The 22,512-nt window shown below is 43.9% G+C and overlaps 1 protein-coding gene across 2 annotated transcripts; it reads left to right on the top strand.

Annotated features, from left to right (window-relative positions):
* The first annotated feature begins 9,709 nt into the window (after positions 1–9,709).
* On the top strand, positions 9,710–22,139 carry EMB2765 (P-loop containing nucleoside triphosphate hydrolases superfamily protein). Of its 2 annotated transcripts, XM_048714990.2 has the most exons (15): positions 9,710–10,220; positions 10,330–10,422; positions 11,147–11,209; positions 11,481–11,567; positions 11,645–11,797; positions 11,878–12,035; positions 14,603–14,837; positions 15,676–15,786; positions 16,611–17,669; positions 17,752–18,015; positions 18,912–19,097; positions 19,590–20,741; positions 20,835–21,185; positions 21,304–21,713; positions 21,805–22,139. In XM_048714990.2, the coding sequence occupies exons 1-14, from the start codon at positions 9,816–9,818 to the stop codon at positions 21,691–21,693; spliced, it is 4,707 nt and encodes a 1,568-aa protein (XP_048570947.2). In that variant the 5' UTR covers positions 9,710–9,815; the 3' UTR covers positions 21,694–21,713; positions 21,805–22,139. The 2 variants fall into 2 exon arrangements, with proteins under 2 accessions (XP_048570947.2, XP_048570946.2); XM_048714989.2 differs by having other exon boundaries at positions 21,304–22,139.
* Positions 22,140–22,512: the final 373 nt, after the last annotated feature.

The raw sequence follows: 22,512 nt of genomic DNA on the forward strand, positions 1-22,512 counted from the left end.
ATCTACCCTAGTGAGGCAAGTCCTTCATGGGCGATGGCCATGGTGGGATAAACAAGGTTGCTTCTTCGTGGACCCTTCATGGGTGGAGCCCTCCGTGGACTCGCGCAACCATCACCCTTCGTGGATTGAGTCTCCATCAACATGGATGTACGATAGCACCACCTATCGGAACCACGCCAAAAATCTCCGTGTCTCGAATTGCGTTTGCACTCCAATGCCATCCCTTTACATTCTTGCAACTTGCATGATTTACTTTCCGCTGCTCATATACTCTTGTCATGCTTGCTTGATATGTATTGTGAATGTTTGAACTTGTGCTAAAACTCCACTTCAACTTAAAGAATTTAAAAACTGCAACTTTTCTTGCTAAGAGTCTATTCACCCCCCTCTAGACACCTCTTCTCGAGCCTTTCAATTGGTATCAGAGCATTGGTCTCCTTTGCTTCGGTTTAAACACCTTTGGAGGAATATGGATGAGTCTACGTTGGGGAGTCTTAGACGTAGAGTGCATATACTTGATGGAGAGTACTTTCATGAGTGGAAAAATGAGATGCTTGAGATTTTCAATGAATATCATTTGAATAAGTACATTACTAGCCCTTGTGCACCTCATGTTGATCCTTTGCATCCTACTCCTGATGAGTCCATTGACATGATCCGTAATCTTAGAACTGTCAATTTAATCACTAGAGGTTTGCCTAGAAACTTGCTTGCTAGCTTGCCTGCTCTTGATTATGCCTACACCATATGGAGATTCCTTGAGGAACGTTTTCCAAACTATTGCTTGAAAAACTTAGATGAGGTTCTTCATAAGTATATTGCCTTGAGTAAGATGAGTTCCAATGATCCCAAATTTGGTGACTATTTATTTGAGCTTACAAATCTTACGAGTGCCAAAGGAGATGTTGGAATCATTAGCAATATCATTTCCGAAGTCATTAGAATTCATAGAGATGAACATTGTTACGGTCATACTTCTAATGAATCACCCTCTCTAGGAATTGATCCACCACATGATGATGTTGAACATGGATACTACGACAAGTATGATGATAGTGACTATGATCTTGATGATGCAATGAGACACTTTGGTCTTATGGCTAATATTCGCGGTTACATGGCGGAAGGAAAGGAATGGGTTCTTGATAGTGGGTGTACCGATCATATGACTGGAGACAAAGATATGTTTCGTGAGCTTGCTGAAAACGACGGCCCTCGAAAGTATGTCACTTTTGGTGATAACTCAAAGGGTAAGGTGGTTGGCCTTAGTAAGGTGGCCATCTCACATGATAGCTCCATACAAAATGTTATGCTCGTTGAATCTCTTGGCTACAATTTACTTTCCGTATCTAGACTTGCTGACTTTGGTTTCAGTGTCCTATTTACTGAAGTAGATTGCCAAGTGTTTTGTAGAGATAATCATAAAATGGTCTTTACTGGTACACGTAGAGGTGATCTTTACATTGTTGATTTCACTAAAAAGGCTCAACCTAGAACTTGCCTAATTGCTAAATCCTCGAAAGGTTGGTTGTGGCATAGAAGGTTAGGTCATGTGGGCATGTGAAATCTTGATAAGCTTATTAAAGGTGATCAGATCCTTGGAGTAAAAGATGTTAAATTTGACAAGGATAGACTTTGTAGTGCTTGTCAAGCAGGAAAACAAGTTTGAGGAAGCCACCCCGTGAAGAACATTATGACCACGAGAAGACCGCTCGAGCTACTTCATATGGATATTTTTGGTCCCAATGCCTATAAGAGTCTCGGTGGTAACTCATTCGGTCTAGTTATAGTTGATGATTTTTCAAGATTTACGTGGGTGTTCTTTCTTGATGATAAATCGCAGGTCCAAAAGATCTTCAAGAACTTTGCTAGGAAGGCCCAAAATCAATTTGAAGTGAAGATCAAGAAGGTTCGCAGCGACAACGGAACGGAGTTCAAGAACGCAAATGTGGATACCTTTCTTGACGAAGAAGGGATTTCACATGAGTTCTCGGCTATGTACACGCCTCAACAAAATGGAGTTGTTGATAGGAAGAACCGAACTCTTATTGAGATGGCGAGGACGATGCTTGATGAGTACAAGACTCCAAAGCACTTTTGGCCGGAAGCTGTCGAGACAGCTTGTCATGCAACAAATCGCTTGTATCTTCACAAGATACTCGGCAAGATGGCATACGAGCTCCTCACCGGTAACAAACCCCAAGTTGGATACTTTCGAGTATTTGGCTCAAAGTGTTACATTCTTGACAAGCATCATCGTTCTAAATTTGCTCCTAAATCTCACGAAGGTTTCCTACTTGGTTATGGCTCAAACTCTCACACTTACCGTGTCTACAACAATTTCATCCAAAAGGTTGAAGAGACGGTAGATGTGAAGTTTGATGAATCTAACGGCTCGCAAGTAGAGCAATTGCCAATTGATGTAGGGGATAAAGATCCTTCGGAAGCAATCCAAGACTTGTCTATTGGCAAGATCCGTCCAACGGAGGTGAAGGAGAGTACCTCGTCCGTCCAAGTGGAAGCTTCTACCTCATGACAAGGTGAACCAAGAGTTGACATGGAAGCATCCACGAGTGGGACACACCAAGATGAAGAAAACGAGGAAGTACACCAAGATGAACCTCATCAACCTCCTTCTCCACCACGACAAGGAAATGACAACATCAACAATGAAGAAGGACAAGATGATGAAGAAGATGTTCCACCCCAAACAAAACAAAAGCTCTCACGAGTTCGAGCAAGAGTCGCTAGAGACCATCCCATCGAGCAAATCTACAATGATATCCAAACCGGGAGAATCACTCGCTCTAAATCTCGTTTGGCTAATTTTTGTGAACATTATTCATTCATCTCTAGTATTGAACCTATGAAGGTTGAAGAAGCATTGGAAGATCCGGATTGGATAAATGCCATGCATGAAGAGCTACACAACTTTGAGAGAAATCAAGTGTGGACATTGGTCGAGAAGCCCGACAACAACCACAACATCATTGGTACCAAATGGGTGTTTCACAACAAGCAAGACGAAGATGGTCAAGTCGTCCGCAACAAAGCTTGTCTAGTCGCCCAAGGCTACACTCAAGTCGAAGGTATGGACTACGGTGAGACATATGCCCCCGTTGCTAGACATGAGTCCATCCGCATCTTGCTTGCCTATGCTAATCACCATGATATCACTTTATACCAAATGAACATTAAAAGTGCTTTTCTAAATGGTGAAATTGAGGAGGAAGTTTATGTTAACCAACCTCCCGGCGTTGTCAATCCTAAGAAACCCGATCATGTTTACAAACTTCACAAAGCTCTTTATGGTCTTAAACAAGCTCCTAGAGCGTGGTATAAATGCTTGACCAAGTTCCTTGTTGATAAAGGCTTTGAGATTGGAAAAATAGAGTCTACTCTTTTTACTAAAAGGGTTAATAGTGAATTGTTTGTGTGCCAAATTTATGTTGATGATATCATATTTGGTTCGACTAACCCTCATTTTAGTGAAAAGTTTGGGAAGCTAATGTCGGAGAAGTTTGAGATGTCTATGATGAGTGAACTCAAGTTCTTTCTTGGTTTGCAAATCAAGCAAACTAAGGAAGGCACCTTTGTCTCTCAAACAAAGTACACCAAGGACTTATTTAAGAAGTTCAACATGCAAGAAAGCAAAGGTATGAAAACTCCCATGCCTACTAGTGGACATCTTGATTTGACTAAGGATGGTAAACCGGTTGACCAAAAGGTTTATCGATCTATGATTGGTTCATTGTTATATCTATGTGCCTCCCGTCCCGATATCATGCTAAGTGTGTGCTTGTGTGCACGATATCAAACGACCCCCAAAGAATGTCATCTTAAGGCTGTGAAAAGGATAGTGAGATACTTAATACATACACCAAATTTTGGCATTTGGTATCCTAAGAGGTCCTCTTTTGATCTTGTTGGCTATTCCGATTCAGACTATGCCGGAGACAAGGTTGATAGAAAGTCCACTTCGGGTACTTGTCAATTTCTTGGTAGATCTCTTGTATCTTGGTCCTCCGAGAAACAAAATTCGGTATCCTTATCCACTGCTGAAGCGGAATACATTGCCGTTGGTTCATGTTGTTCTCAATTACTTTGGATGACCCAAACTCGTAAAGATTATGGGATCAATGTGAAACATGTTCCATTGCTTTGTGACAATGAGAGTGCTATTATGATCGCTCACAATCCCGTGCAACATTCTCGAACTAAGCATATTGAATTTCGTCATCATTTCATTCGAGATCATGTTGCTAAATGGGACATTGATCTTAAACATGTTCGTACCGATAAGCAATTGGTGGATATATTCACCAAAACGCTTGATGAGAAAGTCTTTTGCCATTTGAGAGGTGAATTGAACATCATTGCTATTTCAAACTTGGAGTAGGAACTCCATTTGGATACATGCAAGGCATGAATCTATGACTAATCCTTGTTACTTCTCTTATGATGATGATCATATGTCTTGGATATATTTGCACCCTTGCATGTTATCTAACCCTTGTAGGTACTTGGATGAATCTAAATCCATGAGATTGCAACTCACTCACATCTTGAGCAATCTCTACATCATCAAGTCTCTACTCCATGGTGGTTAAAGACAAGGAAGCATGAAACCCTTCAACATATCTTTTGACAAATTCTATATATCAAATTTTATGATTGTCATTTTGGATACACAAGTGATCTTCCTTGCAAAACTAACCCATGTAGGTAGATGAACTCAACTCCAAGTGGTGCTCCCAACCATTCTTGCGCTACATCAACCTTGAGCACCCCACGCAAGTTCAACTACATGATCAAGATCAACACCACCACCCAAGATATGCCATTCCATCTTAGAGAAGCTTTGCCTCAAGTCATAGGTCAAAGCAACTCAACAAGATGTGAATACATCAAATGCTTAAACGAAAAATGGTAACCCCATTTTGAGCTTAAACGATGAGTATGACTTATGATCAAGTGTTCTCACTTGACTCCTTAGTCAATATACTCTAACATAGGTGACTTTGCCACCGCCCAATTCTAGATGAAATTCTCTAGTGTTTCTTTGAGTTTTTGCATTTTGCCCTTTGCATATTTATCCCCTTTCAATTTTTATCTAGATTTTCTTTTCTCTGTTCAGTTCTACATCTTCTGCATCCAATTCATTGCAAATCTTTCAGTTAATTCCTTGCAAATCTTTGTGAGATCTTATTTGCCTAGTGAGATGAGGTGACAAGTGTTCTCTCTGTGTTGAACTCGGTCATATCGATCTGTTGCTGTCGGTCACACCGAACCAATTTGGTACCACCGACGACTACAACTCGGTATCACCGATTTCACTTCAGAGAAGACAATTTGCCATGTGTTCCTGTAGTTTTATTCCAGCTCCACTCGATGATTCTTGTCCTCTACCAGCATCACAATCTATATGCTGCTTTGCTCTGTGACTCAACGACAAAACCTATTTTGACTCACACTCCAGAAGATCCCTTCTTGGAATTTGATGTCAAAGGAGGAGAGAGATCACATCAAAGCTTATTCTCTTCAAAGGGAGAGAAAAGGAAAAAAGGGGGAGAGAGGTAATCACTTCAAAGGCCCCAGATGCTTGGTGTTTAAGAGGAGAGAAGTCACATGTCTTTAAGAGGGGAACGACATGTCTATGTTTATGTTTATGATCTGTTTCGCTCTGATTTTGTTTCCCTATGTTCTCCCATTTATCCAGTATAAGATTCAGGGGGAGAAAGACTTCTAGGGAAGGAAATCTTTGAATTCATTGCATATCTTTACCTTTTGGGGACATGTCTACATCAAATAGAGTACTCAGTACTCACTCTTTACATGTCATCCCAGTCTTGGTACTCTTGTGGTTTCTTTTTGTTGCTCTGGCCTGTAGATGTACCTGTGTTATCTAACCTTGTTTACTCAGGTTCATCTCCTTCTAAACCAACTCAAGACCACAAGGTAAGTATATGCATCACACTCATGTGCATGAGGATTTCTTGCCGATGTACATATTGTTTACAAGAAAGACTCATGGGCATGTAGGTACATTTCCTATGTTCACATCCTTTGCTCTGATGCATATAGCCAAGATACATGTAACACATTGCTTACTCTGTCATGCTTATGCATTCACATGCTCTTATATTCCACATTTACATGATTGCATACATATAAGGGGAGCCTATGCATGTTACATGTCTTTCCAAAGCTTTACTTGCTATTCTCTATATCTTTATCTAAAACTTTGATGTGTTGTCATCAATTACCAAAAAGGGGAAGATTGAAAGCACAAGTGCTCCCTGGGTGATTTTGGTAATTAATGTCAACATATCTCTTGTTGGACTAATGCTTTCATCTAGTATGCTTCAGATAAGTTCAACAATGGAGTGGCATGGACTAGATGATGTGGAACCCTTTCGAGATGATAAGGACAAAGGATTGGCTCAAACTCAAAGCTCAGGACTCTACATTTCTCATTTTAGTGATCCAAGATCACATTGAGTCCATAGGAAAGCCAATACTATTAAGAGGGGATGAGGTGTTGCTTAATGGCTTGCTTGCTCAAAGTGCTTAGTGATATGCTCCACGGCCCTCAACCACTTTCTCACATCCACATATGTCCCAAACCAAAAGTCAAACTCGGCCCCACCGAAATCTTCTATCTGGTGCCACCAAGTTCTCTTGACATAGCCACTGCCAAAAACCCTAATCAATTCGGTCTCACCGATGGGATCTCGGTCTCACCGAGATGGGCTTGCAAACTCTTTGTTGCCCAGTGCATCAATTTCGGTCCCACTGAAATATGAAATCGGTCCCACCGAGTTGGCTTGGCCAACTCTCTGTTTAGTTTATTACCAAAATCGGGCCCACCGAATTTGTGTAATCGGTCCAACCGAGATGAGGCTTTACCCTAACCCTAGCACATTGGTCCCACCGAGTTGATCATGTCGGTCCCATCGAAATGCCTAACGGTCACATTATGAACCAAATCGGTGTGACCGAGTTTTATGATTCGGTCCCACCGAGTTTGGTGATTTGTGTGTAACGGTTAGATTTTGTGTGGAGGCTATATATACCCCTCCACCCACTCTCCATTCGATGAGAGAACCACCTACACTTGTGTTGAGGTCAAGATATTCCATTCCAACCACATAAATCTTGATCTCTAGCCTTTCCCAAATTGCTTTCCACTCAAATCATCTTTCTACCAAATCTAATCCCATGAGAGAGAGCTGAGTGTTGGGGAGACTATCATTTGAAGCACAAGAGTAAGGAGTTCATCATCAACACACCATCTATTACCTTTTGGAGAGTGGTGTCTCCTAGATTGGTTAGGTGTCACTTGGGAGCCTCCGTCAAGATTGTGGAGTTGAACCAAGGAGTTTGTACAGGCAAGGAGATCACCTACTTCGTGAAGATCTATCCTAGTGAGGCAAGTCCTTCGTGGGCGATGGCCATGGTGGGATAGACAAGGTTGCTTCTTTGTGGACCCTTCGTGGGTGGAGCCCTCCGTGGACTCGCGCAACCGTTACCCTTCGTGGATTGAAGTCTCCATCAACGTGGATGTACGATAGCACCACCTATCGGAACCACGCCAAAAATCTCCGTGTCTCCAACTGCGTTTGCACTCCAATCCCATCCCTTTACATTCTTGCAACTTGCATGATTTACTTTCCGCTGCTCATATACTCTTGTCATGCTTGCTTGATATGTATTGTGAATGTTTGAACTTGTGCTAAAACTCCACTTCAACTCAAAGAATTTAAAAACTGCAACTTTTCTTGCTAAGAGTCTATTCACTCCCATCTAGACACCTCTTCTCGATCCTTTCACATTTTCAGCCGCTCTCCTCCTCGCGTTCGTCGGCGCCATCTCCGCCACCGCATGTGCATGGGCGCGGCGAGCTAGTACGCAGGGGCTGGCTGGCTAGCTAGCACGCATGTGTACGCAAGGGCGTGGCTAGCAGCTGGCTAGCTGGCTAGCACGCGGTTGCGGCTACGCGCGTTCACCGGCGGCCAGCTCGGCCAGCATCCGACGTAGTCCCGCTCAGCTTCGGACCAGCATGCGATGCGATCCCAAACAGTATCCGGCCTGAATATAACGGGATGACGGAGCCACGCGCCGCCGGAGTAACAACCGTTGGAGTAGCATCCGGAGTGCTCATGTCTTGCCGTGCGCCGCCGTTGGAGCAGCAGACGGAGGGCCCCTTATCGCCGCGCGCCGTGCGCTGTCGTTGGAGCACCGGCTGAAGCGCCCCTGTCTTACCGTGCGTCGCACGTCGCCGTTGGAGCCGTCGCTGGAGCACTAGTACCCGACTGCGGCGGCCAGATGCAGGCAAGCTGCGGCGACGGCATCCAACTACGGGGTAAGCTGCGACGGCAGTGGCGACGTGATGCACACAGTATGCGGCAGGGATCGAGGCAAGGCTCTTGCGGTCACACGTGGGCCACGAGACGGGCAAAAGCGGACGAGTGGGAGCGAGAGGAGCGTCCGGTCACGTCTGTTCAACCGCATTTCTCACCTAAGTTTGATTCAATTTTTGGGTTGAGTCGGACAAAAACGGACACCAATGGACCACCTTGTCCGTGCCCGTTGGGTCGTGTTTTGTCCCAAATGGAGGAAACTGGACCAGATAAGGTCGCACGTTGGGGTTGGCCTTAGGCCAACTCCACCGCACGACCCCAAATTGTCCGGGGCTATTTGTTTGGGGTTAAACGGACATACGAGACGTCCCAACGCGCTACCACATCTACAAAAAACGTCTGTTTCTGATCCGGCTCGCCCCATCCTGGGCGCAAATTTGGTCTGGTTTTGGGTCTGAGACGGACACGCCCGGACGTTTTTTGCATGGTCCTCGTCCGCCCCTGTCCCCTTGCATGTGAGGCCTGGCCCGCTAGTCATTGAAACAAAGGGCCCACTCACCCACCCACCCATCCCCTCTCTCTCCTCCTTTTCTCTTCCCCGAGGTGGTCCTGCCGGCAGAGCGGGGCGCGGCGTGGCGCGGGGAGCAGGGCGCGGTGCGGCGGGGGCGCAGGTGGGCGTGGTGTGACGGGGGCGTGGGCGCGACGCGGGGCAGCACGGGCGGGCGTGGCGCGGGGCGGGCGGGTGCAGCGGGTGCGTGGGCGCGGCGCGGTGAGGCAGGGCGCGGGCGCGGCGCGGGGCGAGGGGCGGGTGGGCGGGCGCAGTGGGGGCGTGGGCGCGACACGGTGAGGCAGACCGTGGGGCGCGGGAGGGCGTGGCGCGGGAGGGCGCGACGGGGCGTGGGCGCGGCGCGGGGCGCAGGGTGCGAGCAGGCGAGGGGCGCGGCGCGCGCCGGCCTGCAGGCCGCGACGAGGGCACAGGCACGGGCTGGGGCTGGTGCGGGGCGCGGAGCAGCGGGTGCGGCGGCCGCGAGCGGGCGCGGCACGCGGCGGTGGCACAGACAGGTGCGGGGCGCGGAGCAGCGGGTGCGGCGGCCGCGAGCGGGCGCGGCACGCGGCGGTGGCACAGACAGGTGCGGGGCGGAGCGGGCGAGCTCGGCAGCGGCGGCTACAACGGCGGAGCTAGAGCGCAAGCTCGCGTGCGGTTGAGGCATGTGGACGAGGCGGACATTTTAAGGTCGCGGTGCGTTGGGCGCCTCCAACTTAACCCGTCGGTCGGTCCGTTTTGCCATCCATTACCATCCAAAACGGACATAATCTGGACAAAACGGATGTTGGTTTGTGGTCGTGTGGAAGTTGGCCTTAGGCCTTCTCAAATCTCTCTCTCACCCATACCCTCCTTCCGCAGTCCGCACCAACCTGTCACAGAAACCCTAAACCTCGCAAACTGCGGCCATGCCGAAGGTCTACGGCACCGGCGTCTTCGAGTTCCGGCACCCCCGCGCCGCCGAGTACCCGCTCCCCGCCGAAGTCTCCACCTCAGCGGCACCTGACAAGCCCCCCGCCTCCACTGGCGTCTCCATCACACTCCTCGACATCCAGCGCGACCGCCTCACCCGCGCTGCCGCGGAGCACTGGGGCTCGCCAGCAGCCGCCGCCGCCTTCGATGCTGACCTCGTAAGGGAGATCTACGCCACTGAGCTCCGTGTGGAGGGCCGCGGTCGCAAGACGGTCCCGCTTCACCGTGTCATGATCCTGGAGGTCAGCCAGTACCTCGAGAACTACCTTTGGCCGCACTTCGATCCAGATGACGCGTCCTTTGAGCACGTCATGTCCATGATCCTCATGGTGAACGAAAAGGTCCCCCCCCCCCCCCCCCCCCCCTCACATACACTCGAATTTACCAATCAATGGTAGCTTATTTCTCTGCTATTTGTAGGGTCTGACATGGTTTGGATTTTGTGTGCAGTTTCGAGAGAATGTGGCGGTATGGACATCCTTCCATGCACGGAAGGACGCGTTCAAAGGCTTCCTATGGCGCGTTCTCAAGCTGAAGGAAGAGGCGTGTTCAATTTGATGCACTTGCCACTCAATTTTTTTGATACACTTGTCCATTTGCTCACTATGCTTTGCCTATGAATGTATTTCTAGTAAAACAGAGCCTCTGTAGGCTGGAGAAGCATAATTAGCAAAACAATGAAATTTGGTTTCTCTTTGTGTCTCTACTTTCAGTAGTTTTTGGTGGAACTTTTTCAACAAAGGCGGTTTTGGTCTATGTTCAGCAGATTGCTCTGGGCGAGATTTTGTTAGGACGAGCTTAGTGGTTGGTAGCAACCAGTAGAGGTAGTCATAGGCTCAGTGGGACCAAACTTGCATTTTGTGTGCTGCAACTACCAGAATTGTGTTTGATTTATGAGATTTACTGAGTAGTCACTGGCCAGAATGTATTTTCTCAGTGTTCTTGGGAATGTGGAATATCCTGACAAAACATGAGAAGTTAGTAGTATGGAATGATGTGTTTGTCCCCTGAGCACCTGTTAATTGTGGACTGAAGTTTTTCCTGATGCTTGGTGTTGATTTTTTGTAGATTCAATGTAAACCATGCGTTGATTGATCTCTGTATCCGTTTACTTACTTTTTTCCATACTTCTGCTTACTGTGAGGCAAACAGTTTTATTGCCTATTCAGTTCCATGCTGAATCTTATGTTTATGTTTTTTCAAATGAACAAATGGATATCTTCCCACATTTTTGCTGAATTTTGTCTTGTCCTTATGTTGTCTGCAGGATAGGGATGTTAGTATGGCAGAGAAGACAAACTACCTCTTGTTTATGATAAACGCATTTCAGGTATTTACTACACGCTCACATGTAGATGCCTCTACGAAAATGAAGGGAAATTAGCATTATCTTTCAAATACCATAATGTGGATTGCTATGTTGTTTGACATGTATTTCTTCACAACTTTCTATCAAATTGTTATATATGCACTGGTTGTTTAAGGTTATGAATCCCTGCTCTAATGACTTCAAAGTTGGCTGTGTGGAGGCTGCTCATTTATGTACTGTTGTTTAATTTGCGCATGCTCTCCATGCCCCCTTAACTCATGCTTTACTGCAGAGTTTGGAGGATGAAATTGTCCGGGAAACTATACTCCAGGTGGTAAGCTTAAAGTTGTGGCATACTCTTTCTTTTGGACGACTTCAGGTAATTCAAAGTTTTTCTCCCCTCAGACTAGCTTGTTTGTGCTTCTCATAGTTCCTTATTGTTTCAAACATCTACAGATGGAGCTTTGCCTTAATCCTGAATTGATTAAGAAGTGGACAAAAATTAAAAGAAAAGAAGCAAAGGAAGGAAAAAAGGCTGGGAAAACTGGTAATTCTTCAGAAATGCTTGAGAATAAATTCCTTAGGAACCTAATGGAAGAATTCCTGGAGGTACACCTTGAAAATTGTTCCAATTTAATAGTGTTTCTACATATGGATTGTGCTTAACCCTCACCATGAAACTTCTGTAGGTTCTTGATTCAAAGGTCATATTATCTAGTCAAGATGGTGGAGAAGAATCTGTCTTTAATGAATCACTTAGTGGGCAGGTTGATGATTCTAGTGTCTTGTATTGTGAAAGATTCATGGAATTTCTGATTGATATGTTGAGCCAGCTTCCTACGAGAAGGTAGTATGCGTACACTTTTGTCACTGGTAGCATCAAGCTGCATCTTTGACTAGTATATGCGAGCAAATTGCACTCTAGGTTATTCAACATTTCAAGTGTGTTCCACTTAAATCAAAGAACCTGGGAACTCAACATCCTTCTTCACTTGGTCTGATTGATTCAGGTCAGACTTGCAGGTCCTTATGAAACATAGCATCTATGTTAAGGACTAAGGTGCAATCTACTCCCTCCGTTCGGCATTACTTGTCACAAAAATGAATAAAAATGGATGTATCTACAACTAAAATACATCTAGATACATTCATTTTTTGGACAAGTAATTCCGAACGGAGGGAGTATGTGTTAGAGGCCTAGGGAGTTTCATCTCTCAAGTTACTAAATTTAAACGGTGTCCCATTTGAGTTAGACTCAGGTGCAATTTATTTCAGAATAACTGTCTCTCTCCTTTGACAATACAGATTTCAAAGCCCCCTTGCATATGAAATAAAGTCATACACATAAGTTGTTATGATTCTTTCCACCACGAGCATTTGTAACTCCAGATATTTTACTGTTGTCTATGGTGTTAATCTTCCTGTTGTTCTTTGTCCATGTATTGTGACAACTAGAGATCATTTTTGTGATTTGCTAGTCGTGCTTGCTCTTTTCATATCCATGAAACTGTTATAGACTACAGTACAGTTCAGCTGTTTTGATTAGATAAGATTTAACTGTCACCTTTTGGTTTCATACTCGAGATACAATTGCATTACTTATTTGATTAGATCTCACTAAGAGGTGCTTTTCTTGGTTTGCCAAGATTGTTTGGTAAGTGGTTGTTTGGATAGCAGGCGGGATATGGAAAACGAGTTTGTAGCAGGGTTTTAGCAAAATCAGTTTTACTAATTGATTTCTGGATTACCGATTTACACAATAACATGTTTGGGTTTGGAAAAGGGTAAAACTGGCTTGTATATTTCCTTGTTTGGATAGATAACAATTAGCTTCCTTCTGTGACCTTCTCTCTCTTACCCCCTCCGGTCCTTTTTAGTCTCATATAAGTTTTGTCCGAAGTCAAAGTATCTCTATTTTGACCGAACTTGTATAAAAAAGTATCAACATTCACAATGCCAAATCAATATTGTTAGATTCATTATGAAGTGTAGTTTCATAGTATATATATTTGGTATTGCAGATGTCGATATTTTTTAATATAAATTTGGTCAAAGTTTACAAAGTTTGACTTGACACAAATCTAATACGCGGAGTAAAAAGGACCGGAGGGAGTACTAACCCCAAATTTGGCCATTGCTGATGGCTTCGCAAGCTCCACTTGCGATTCTTCTTCTGTAGTTTGTTCTCAGCCTGTAGACGCCGGTGCACTCCTCCCCTTTCTTTGCGATGCCGGTGCACTCCTCCGGATGGGTCAGCCTCGACGAGTTCGCGCGCAGAGGCTTCCCTGGTCGCCCATAGGCTCTGCACAAGGAGAGCTGCTGCTCGCGTTCATCCCGCAGTCTGCCGCCCCTCGGCGCTTGCCGTACAGGAGCGTCCCTCGTCGGCCCGCATAGGCTCTGCTTGGGGAGCTGCTCGCCTGCTCCTCGAGTCCATCCCGCAGGTCGACCGCCCCTTGACGCTGGCTGTCCAGGAGCATCCCTTGTCGGCCCCGCATAGGATCTGCGCGGGTAGAACTGCTCCTCGAGTTCATCCTGCAGGTCCGCCGCCCCTTGATGCCGGACGTCCAGAGCATCCCTCTCGGCACCACATAGGTTCTGCTCGGGTCGAGCTCATTCGCAGGTCCGCCGCCCCTCGACGCTGGCCATCCAGGCGCATCCGTACCTGGAAGCGCAGATCTCAAGGGAGTGCTTGATGCCGGCCACCCTGACGGCGGCCATGTCGAGGCTGGAGGTGAGCGGCAAAGAACGCAAAACTGGCGCCACGAAGCTGTTGGGAAACGAGCAGTCGGAGGGGGAAGCAGTTACGATCATGTATATAGCGATCACGATTTTGGAAAAATGGATAATATTCGATTTCCCACAAACCTGAAATCCAGGGTTTTGGAGAACCAAGTTTCCTATATACGTGGATTAGTGATCATAGGCAAACAAGATTTTATTCTGTTGAACCGTTTTCCTGGTTTATATAAAACATATTCTGTACAATGCCTAAGTCTCTTAATTGGGAGATTCATGCATGTGCATCTGGACAAGGAAATAATAGTTAGAAGTTCTCTCTCTAGTCTCTCTCTTCTCTCATCCATGCCTTGGAGCCTTGAGGCGTGGCATGGGGGAAGAGCTCCAAGTCCTGCCAAGCAAGGGCAGGTGGCCCCTTGGTCGTTGCACCCTTTTTTAACCATGCACATGACATAAACATGTTCTCATTTGTATTTCTTTTACATTCTTGTGAAGGTACTTCCTTTCTTTATCTAGCAACATCTAACTGCATTCATAAAGTGAAACATCTTGGTTCTGTTAAACCTTGCTGGCAACTGACAGTGTTAGCCAAATTTTATTTTTCCATGTATAATGTATTCTGTATGTAGTATTGTAATTATGTATATATGTTCTCCATTAATGTTGTTTAATATGCAGATTTCTAAGGCCACTTATCGCTGATGTTGCTGTTGTTGCCAAGTGCCACTTAAGCATGCTTTATACTCATGAAAAGGGGCGTCTTTTTGCACAATTGGTGGACTTACTTCAGTTCTACGAAGGCTTTGAGATTAATGATCATTCTGGGACACAGCTTAGTGATGATGATGTCTTGCAGGCTCACTATTCTCGTTTCCAAGCTTTTCAGCTGCTAGCATTCAAACAAGTGCCTAAGGTGTCTGCCTTATTATTTATGCTGTTACAAATTCTTTACACTGATTTCCTTGATAATACTCCCTCCATCCAAAATGCAAGACTTATTTGTTGTGTCCTAAGTCAAACTTTTTAAAGTCTGACCGAGTTTGTAGAAATAAATATTGATATCTATAATACCAAATAAATACACTGAGAATATATTTCAGGATGTATCTATTAGTATTGGTTTGGTATTATAGATGCTGATTTTTTTTTCTACACACTTGGTCCAACATATTAGAACTGCTAGCTCTAGCTACGATACCAATTGTTAGAATCACTAGCTTTTCTCTAGCTCTCACCCAGGACTCTCTAAAGAGATGTGCTTCACACACACACACACAAAGAGCTACTACTAGTGGGAAGCTTTATTAGATATCTCAACTGCTACTAGCTCTCACCCAGGACTCTCATTCTGTAGAGGCTGTAGGGACAGGGTTACAGCGACCGGCCTGCTACAGCAACCAACATTGCTACAGTGGTACAGCTCATATCTAGTTCACCTATTGCACAACTCGTACCCAAGTAGATGACAACTCATATATAGTTAGGGATAACTATTGAGTGATGACATATGCCATGACATCATATTCTTCTTGGCTAAGGTTTCATGATGTCCCTCAACATCCAACTCAATTTGACTTTTTCCTTCTCATGCATGCATTTCTTTGGTATATGACAAGATTAGTTCTAATACAAATAAAAAGGTTTCACTTATGACAAACATAAGACTACATTTTGGGTAGGGGTGGCCGGTGGGTACTAGTTATTACTGAAGGCAAATAGTATAATTTCTCTTCATTTGTCAATTGATGCAGTTGCGAGACCTTGCCTTGTGTAATATTGGTTCAATCCATAAGCGTGCTGATTTAACAAAGAAGCTGCTTGTCTTGTCAGATATGGAACTGCAAGATCTGGTTTGCAATAAGGTGAGCAATTTATATGTTCATTTCATTTCTCTGTGCTTCTTATTTCTTTAAAAATAACCACCAGATTGTGACTGTTAGTTGTAAATATTATCTGGGTATTATTCCCTTCAAATACATTACCATGTACTCCCTCCGTCCCATAATATAAGAGCGTTTTTGACGCTAGTGTAGTGTCAAAAATGCTCTTATATTATGGGACGGAGGGAATACAATGCAAGGTGCTTAATAAAATAGACTGTTTTTTTTTCTTAAGCACCAGTGCTTATTTCTATAGCAGAGGTGCCTAATTAAGCATCTGCCCTCTACAAATAAGCACCGGTGCTTAAACAAAAACCGGTCTATTTTTGCAAGCACCTCTCCAAGCACCTTGCACTGTAGATGGTTTTAAGCTGGATATATTTCCTCTTTTGCTATTTGTCACTGAAGGTCTATTTTTTGGGTTGTGCTGTTCAGTGTTAACGCGAAAGTTCTGATGGAATGCATGCATACCTACAAGACCACTGCTCGGATAAAAGGACAAAACATCTTTATACATGTTCCTCATCATTCGTTACAGATTAAATGGCAACTGCAGTCAAGTAAACGTAATGTAAATAACACGTAGATCAGAGAAGTCATCGTCATGGCAGCAACCATTACCTTGTTTGCATGCACTACTAAATGACATAGTAAAATGTGGATGCTTGCATATATTTAGCTTTAAAAAGTAAAAAACACTCCGTAGTTCCTTTATTTCTCATTGCTTATCAGTGCTAGACTTGGACATGTTATGCGTACAAAGTTGGAAAACAGTCATTTGATGTACTAATATCTTCTATAAACAGCTTAAAATAATTTCAGAGAAGGATCCATGGACTGAAAGGCGTGATTTCCTTATCGAGGTCCTAGTTGCTTTTTTTGAGAAGCGTCAATCCCAGAAAGATGCAGTTAATGCACTTCCTCTTTATCCAAATGAACAGATCATGTGGGATGAGAGCCTTGTTCCTAGCATCAATTATTCTGGAGAAGGCTGTCTTGCCCTCCCAAAACTCAATCTTCAATTTCTGACACTTCATGATTATTTGCTGAGGAATTTTAATCTCTTTCGTCTTGAATCAACATATGAAATTCGCGAAGATATTCAGGAAGCTGTTCCTCATCTACATGCTTACATCAACAATGAGGGGGACACTTCCTTTCGTGGATGGTCCAGGATGGCTGTTCCAATCAAAGAATTTAGGATCACACAAGTGAAGCAACCAAACATTGGAGAGGTTAAGCCTTCTGCTGTAACTGCTGATGTTACTTTTAGCATATCAAGCTACAGACCACAGATAAAATCTGAGTGGGATGCTCTGAAAGAGCATGATGTGTTATTTTTGTTGTCAATCTGCCCATCTTTTGAACCTCTTAGCCCTGAGGAGGCTGCAAAATCAACTGTGTCTGAAAGGTTAGGATTGCAATATGTACGTGGTTGTGAGGTGATTGAAATCCGTGATGAGGAAGGGGGACTCATGAATGACTATACAGGAAGGGTAAAGAGGGATGAGTGGAAATCTCCAAAGGGTGAGATTCGTACAGTTAAAATTGCCTTAGATACAGCACAGTATCACATTGATGCTACTGAGTTAGCAGAGAAGGGTGCAGAAAATGTTTATGGGACATTTAATATTATAATGAGAAGGAAACCCAAGGAAAATAATTTCAAAGCTATCCTAGAATCCATACGTGATCTAATGAATGAAACATGTGTAGTTCCTGAATGGTTGCATAACATATTCTTGGGTTACGGAAATCCTTCTGCCGCACAGTGGATAAATATGCCTGATCTTCTGGAAACTATAGATTTTAAGGACACTTTTCTTGATGCTAGCCACGTTGTGCAAAGCTTTCCAGCTTTCCAGGTAATTACTGTAATCCAATTCTTGTTATCTCGAGGTGGACGTTCGTTTCTATCTATTTGGTCTAACTCAACATTATTTGAAGGTCACATTCATCAATACTGATGGTACAGAAAACATGCATCCAAGCCCTCCCTTTAGGATCAAGTTGTCCAAGAAAATGAGGGAAATAAGTCATGCTCTACCCGGCAATGTAAATGCCTCTGATACTGCAAGCAAGAACAACATGGTTAATGATGAAGGGTCTCAGAAAGAAAAACTAAGGGTGGAGACTTACATTCCTGCTGACCCAGTGCCATATCCTCAAGATAAACCTAACCAGAACTCAGTGAGGTTTACACCCACTCAGGTACTTTTTAGGTCCTCAACTAAAACTTTTTTATCTGAATACTGCAGGATAGGATGATACTTAAGCTAAACCATCATTTCCGGTGGTGCATATCCTTGAAACAGAACATACCAGGATACCTTAAAAGCATTTCTTGTGAGAAATACAGTATCTTTAGCCCTTATCACATGCACGCACCTCGTAGAAACAAATTGAACATTGTAGATATATGGTCACTGGGGGAGAACATTTTTTGTACGTGCCACTTAGTACAACATGACAAGGTGTCATTCAAGGCAAGAGTTTGCAGGCGATCCGCATAAAGATTTTGGCGAGTGCATATGACAAGATTATGGGGGAGAGAGTAGATACACAAGGATTAGGGAGAGAATGTTAGGATAGCCCTTTTAGGATATTTTGGTCTGACTTAGTAGTTGAGGAAGATTAGATAAGGTGAGCTGTAATAGCTGTAGTTTCCAGATCTTGTTAGGTATGAGCTGTCTAGGTTTGCTACGGTAGCACTGACCTAACACCTCTATATAAGAAGATGCTATATGTAGAATAATGAAGCTTGTAGTGCATCAACAATAGAGATGGCTTTGGCTGTGTGAGGCAGCAAACCACAGAAACAGCTTGTGTACTTGTGCATGTTGTGAGAAACAACAGAGAGAAGAGAGAGAGAGAAGGCGAGTCATTCAGCTCCAACAGAGAGGGAGAAGGAGAAGGAGGGAGAGGGGGAGGGGTGTGAAACATATCTCAGGAAGGGGTTTGATGGATAGCGATCCGTCGACAAGAATCACTTAAATCAATAAGGTTTTGTAACTACGAATTGCAGAAAGCGGCACAGCCAATGACACTCCAACAGCTGCTTTGAAGATAAATGAATATCTGATTTGACTTCAAATTTTGATTTGTAGGTCGGCGCTATAATATCTGGTATTCAACCTGGGTTGACGATGGTTGTTGGTCCTCCTGGAACGGGGAAAACAGATACAGCTGTGCAGATATTAAATGTTCTATATCATAACTGTCCTTCACAAAGAACACTTATTATAACCCATTCGAATCAAGCTTTGAATGATTTGTTCGAGAAGATAATGCAGGTATTGCCACTGCACCAAATATTGTCTCAACTCTTGTCATATATTTGTACTTTTGTAGAGATAGTGTGAAACAGTGGTTGTTTTATCTGAAAATGATGTTCTTTAATATGGATGAGTTACTAGCTATCGGTGCTGCAATGTATGACTGGAAATTACTTGAGTAGCCATCACTTTGAAGTGCAAGATTCTAATTTTGTACCTTGCTATAGAACACATGTTGTATCAACTGAGTTTGAATAGAAGAACAGATATCATCTCTTGGTCCTTGAGGGCTTCTAGATGAAACGATTATGTATGCCTCATGTCGATGCAGTGTTGTGCTACTGTTGATTCTTGACTTATTCCAAGTGTTCTGACTGCTGGAGTTTGAGTTACACTTCATGATGATGAATGTATCAAATATACGTATCAAAACATATAGGGTGCTCTGTGTACTTGTTTTGCTGCATGTTTATTTTTCCTCTGATTGTCTGATGTAAACTCTTTCTTCAGAGGGATGTGCCTGCTAGGTACCTTCTTCGTCTTGGTCAGGGTGAGCAAGAACTGGCAACTGATCTTGATTTTAGCCGTCAAGGTCGTGTAAATGCTATGCTGGTTCGGCGACTAGAGCTGCTTGGTGAAGTTGCAAAACTGGCAAGATCCCTTCATCTTCCTGAAGATGTGAGCTACACATGTGAAAATGCTGCATATTTTTGGTTATTACATGTTTATGCCCGCTGGGAACAATTCTTGGCCGCCTGTGTGCCAAATAAGGAGAATCCCTCTTTTGTTAAAGACCGTTTTCCATTTTCTGAGTTCTTTTTGGATACCCCACAGCCTGTGTTTACTGGTGAGTCCTTTGAGAAAGATATGCATGCAGCCAAAGGATGTTTCAAACATCTTTCTACGATATTCCAAGAGCTGGAAGAGTGCAGGGCTTTTGAGTTACTGAAGTCAACAGCTGAGCGAGCAAACTATCTAATGACTAAACAAGCTAAGATTGTTGCCATGACTTGTACTCATGCAGCATTGAAGAGAAGAGACTTTCTTCAATTGGGTTTCAAATATGACAATTTACTGATGGAAGAAAGTGCACAGATATTGGAGATAGAGACTTTTATACCAACTCTCCTGCAACGGCAGGAAGATGGCTATGCTCGTCTCAAACGCTGCATCTTAATTGGTGATCACCATCAGTTACCCCCTGTCGTGAAGAACATGGCTTTTCAGAAGTACAGCCACATGGACCAGAGTCTCTTCACAAGGTTTGTTCGCCTTGGTGTCCCTTATATTGAACTCAATGCTCAGGGTCGTGCCAGACCTAGTATTGCTCAGCTTTATAATTGGAGATACAGAGAACTGGGAGATCTGCCTTATGTACATGAGGAAGCTATATTCCATAAAGCTAATTCTGGGTTCTCTTATGAGTATCAGCTGGTTGATGTTCCTGATTATCGTGGCAGAGGCGAGTCTGCTCCTTCTCCTTGGTTCTACCAGAATGAAGGGGAGGCTGAGTATATTGTTAGTGTCTATATTTACATGCGTCTGATTGGATACCCTGCCAATAAGATTTCAATATTAACCACTTACAATGGTCAGAAGCTTCTTATTCGTGATGTTATCAGCAGACGATGCAAGCCATGGAATATTGAGCCACCTTGCAAGGTAAGTTAGAACAAACCAGAATTTTCCAATCAAATATTTGATCATTTTGCAGCTATTTTGTGCTGAAACTTAACTTGAATATGTATTATTTAGGTTACTACGGTGGACAAATTCCAGGGTCAACAAAATGATTTTATTTTATTGTCTCTTGTCCGGACCCGATTTGTGGGTCATCTTCGTGATGTCAGAAGGCTTATTGTGGCAATGTCCCGTGCTCGTTTGGGTTTGTATGTGTTCTGCCGCCGTTCTCTGTTTGAACAGTGCTATGAACTGCAGCCAACATTCCAGCTTCTACTCCAAAGGCCCGATAAGCTTGCCTTGAATCTTGAAGAGTGCACTCCGTCTACAGAGCGACCTTTGGGAGAAGCTGGAAATATTCATTATATTACTGATGTTGAAGATATTGGACACTTGGTGAACTTCAGACTGGAACATCTTCGCCAGGTACTTTAGTACTACTACATTCTCTAGTAGAGCCTTTGCTTGGTAAAATTTAATTATGCGGCATATATTTGGCACATTTAAAAACTGACATCCCAACGTCCATATTTCTCTGCAACAGATGCAATCCATGCAATATTATGCACCCCATGCAAATGCTGATGCAGCCCCTCCTGAAACTGGCAATGGTGATATTGTTTTGGATAATGCGAAGGATGGCACAGAGAAAGAAAATGGTGAGGCAACTGATGCTGTGAACAATGATAAGATGGAGGAAGATACTGTTGAGTCAAAAGATGATATGGTGCAGGAAGTAAACAAGATGGATGAAGGTAATGTGACTATAGAAGACAAGATGGGGGAAGAAAGTGCTGATGAGGCTAAGGACAAGATGGTGGAAACTACTGCTGAAGTGGCTATTGAGAACAACATAGTGGAAGTAAATGCCAGTGTGGCCAAGGACAAGATGGACGAAGAAAATGCCGTGTCAAAGGGCGTGGAGCAAGATTGACCTGATATAATCGTTGGCTGGTTGGAACAGTGACCCTACCTTCATTTTTATGCATGGACTTTGTCTGCTTCAAATATTTGATTTGGGCAACTGGGTGGTGTTGTCTCACAGGGTAACAACGGAAGTTGCTAAAGGCCGAACGAAGGCATGCAAAAACGTATGGTCCTGTCAAAAGAACATGCCTCCATATGCCACCTGTTTGAACCTTGATCAGGTTATATGCAGGAGGCATGTACTACAAGCTTCTGCAATGATAACTTCTCCAATTCGAACATAATATTTCAGAGGACAGCTGGAACATTGGTGTTGTGCAATTTTTGTGCATTAGATTTATGTATTGTAATTTGAGCGATAATGTTAGTACGTATAAGTCACTCAAGGCGTGGAAATAGACAAGCTTGAACCCGACTTTTATAACTACCCAGTTATGAGGCAACGTTTGATCAGTCTGAAGCAGGTCGGTCACCATGCTGAGTCCATGCGCTGACCTCAGGTCTAGGACACAGAAAACATGTAGAACTAGACACACGAAACATGTAGAACTAGAGATTAACAGATGACCAGTCGTTGCGTCTCATGGTTGGGTTTGTCCGATCTAACAACCCTGTGAGTCCGGCCTCATATGCCATATCTTATCAGGTCCACGTAATCCGGCTAGCATCCAATGCTACCTGGCTAGTGAGACTAAGCCATCCTATGTGTTGCATGCCGGTCTAGTTTGACGTGAGTCCACACATGTCGGCTAACATCCAATGTTACATGACTAGTGAGACTAAGCCATCCTATGTGTTGCATGCCGGTCTAGTTCCATGTGAGTCC

This window comes from Triticum urartu, chromosome 4A (genome assembly GCF_056163025.1).
Source record: "Triticum urartu cultivar PI428250 chromosome 4A, HENAU_Tu73, whole genome shotgun sequence".
NCBI classification, from domain to species: domain Eukaryota; kingdom Viridiplantae; phylum Streptophyta; class Magnoliopsida; order Poales; family Poaceae; genus Triticum; species Triticum urartu.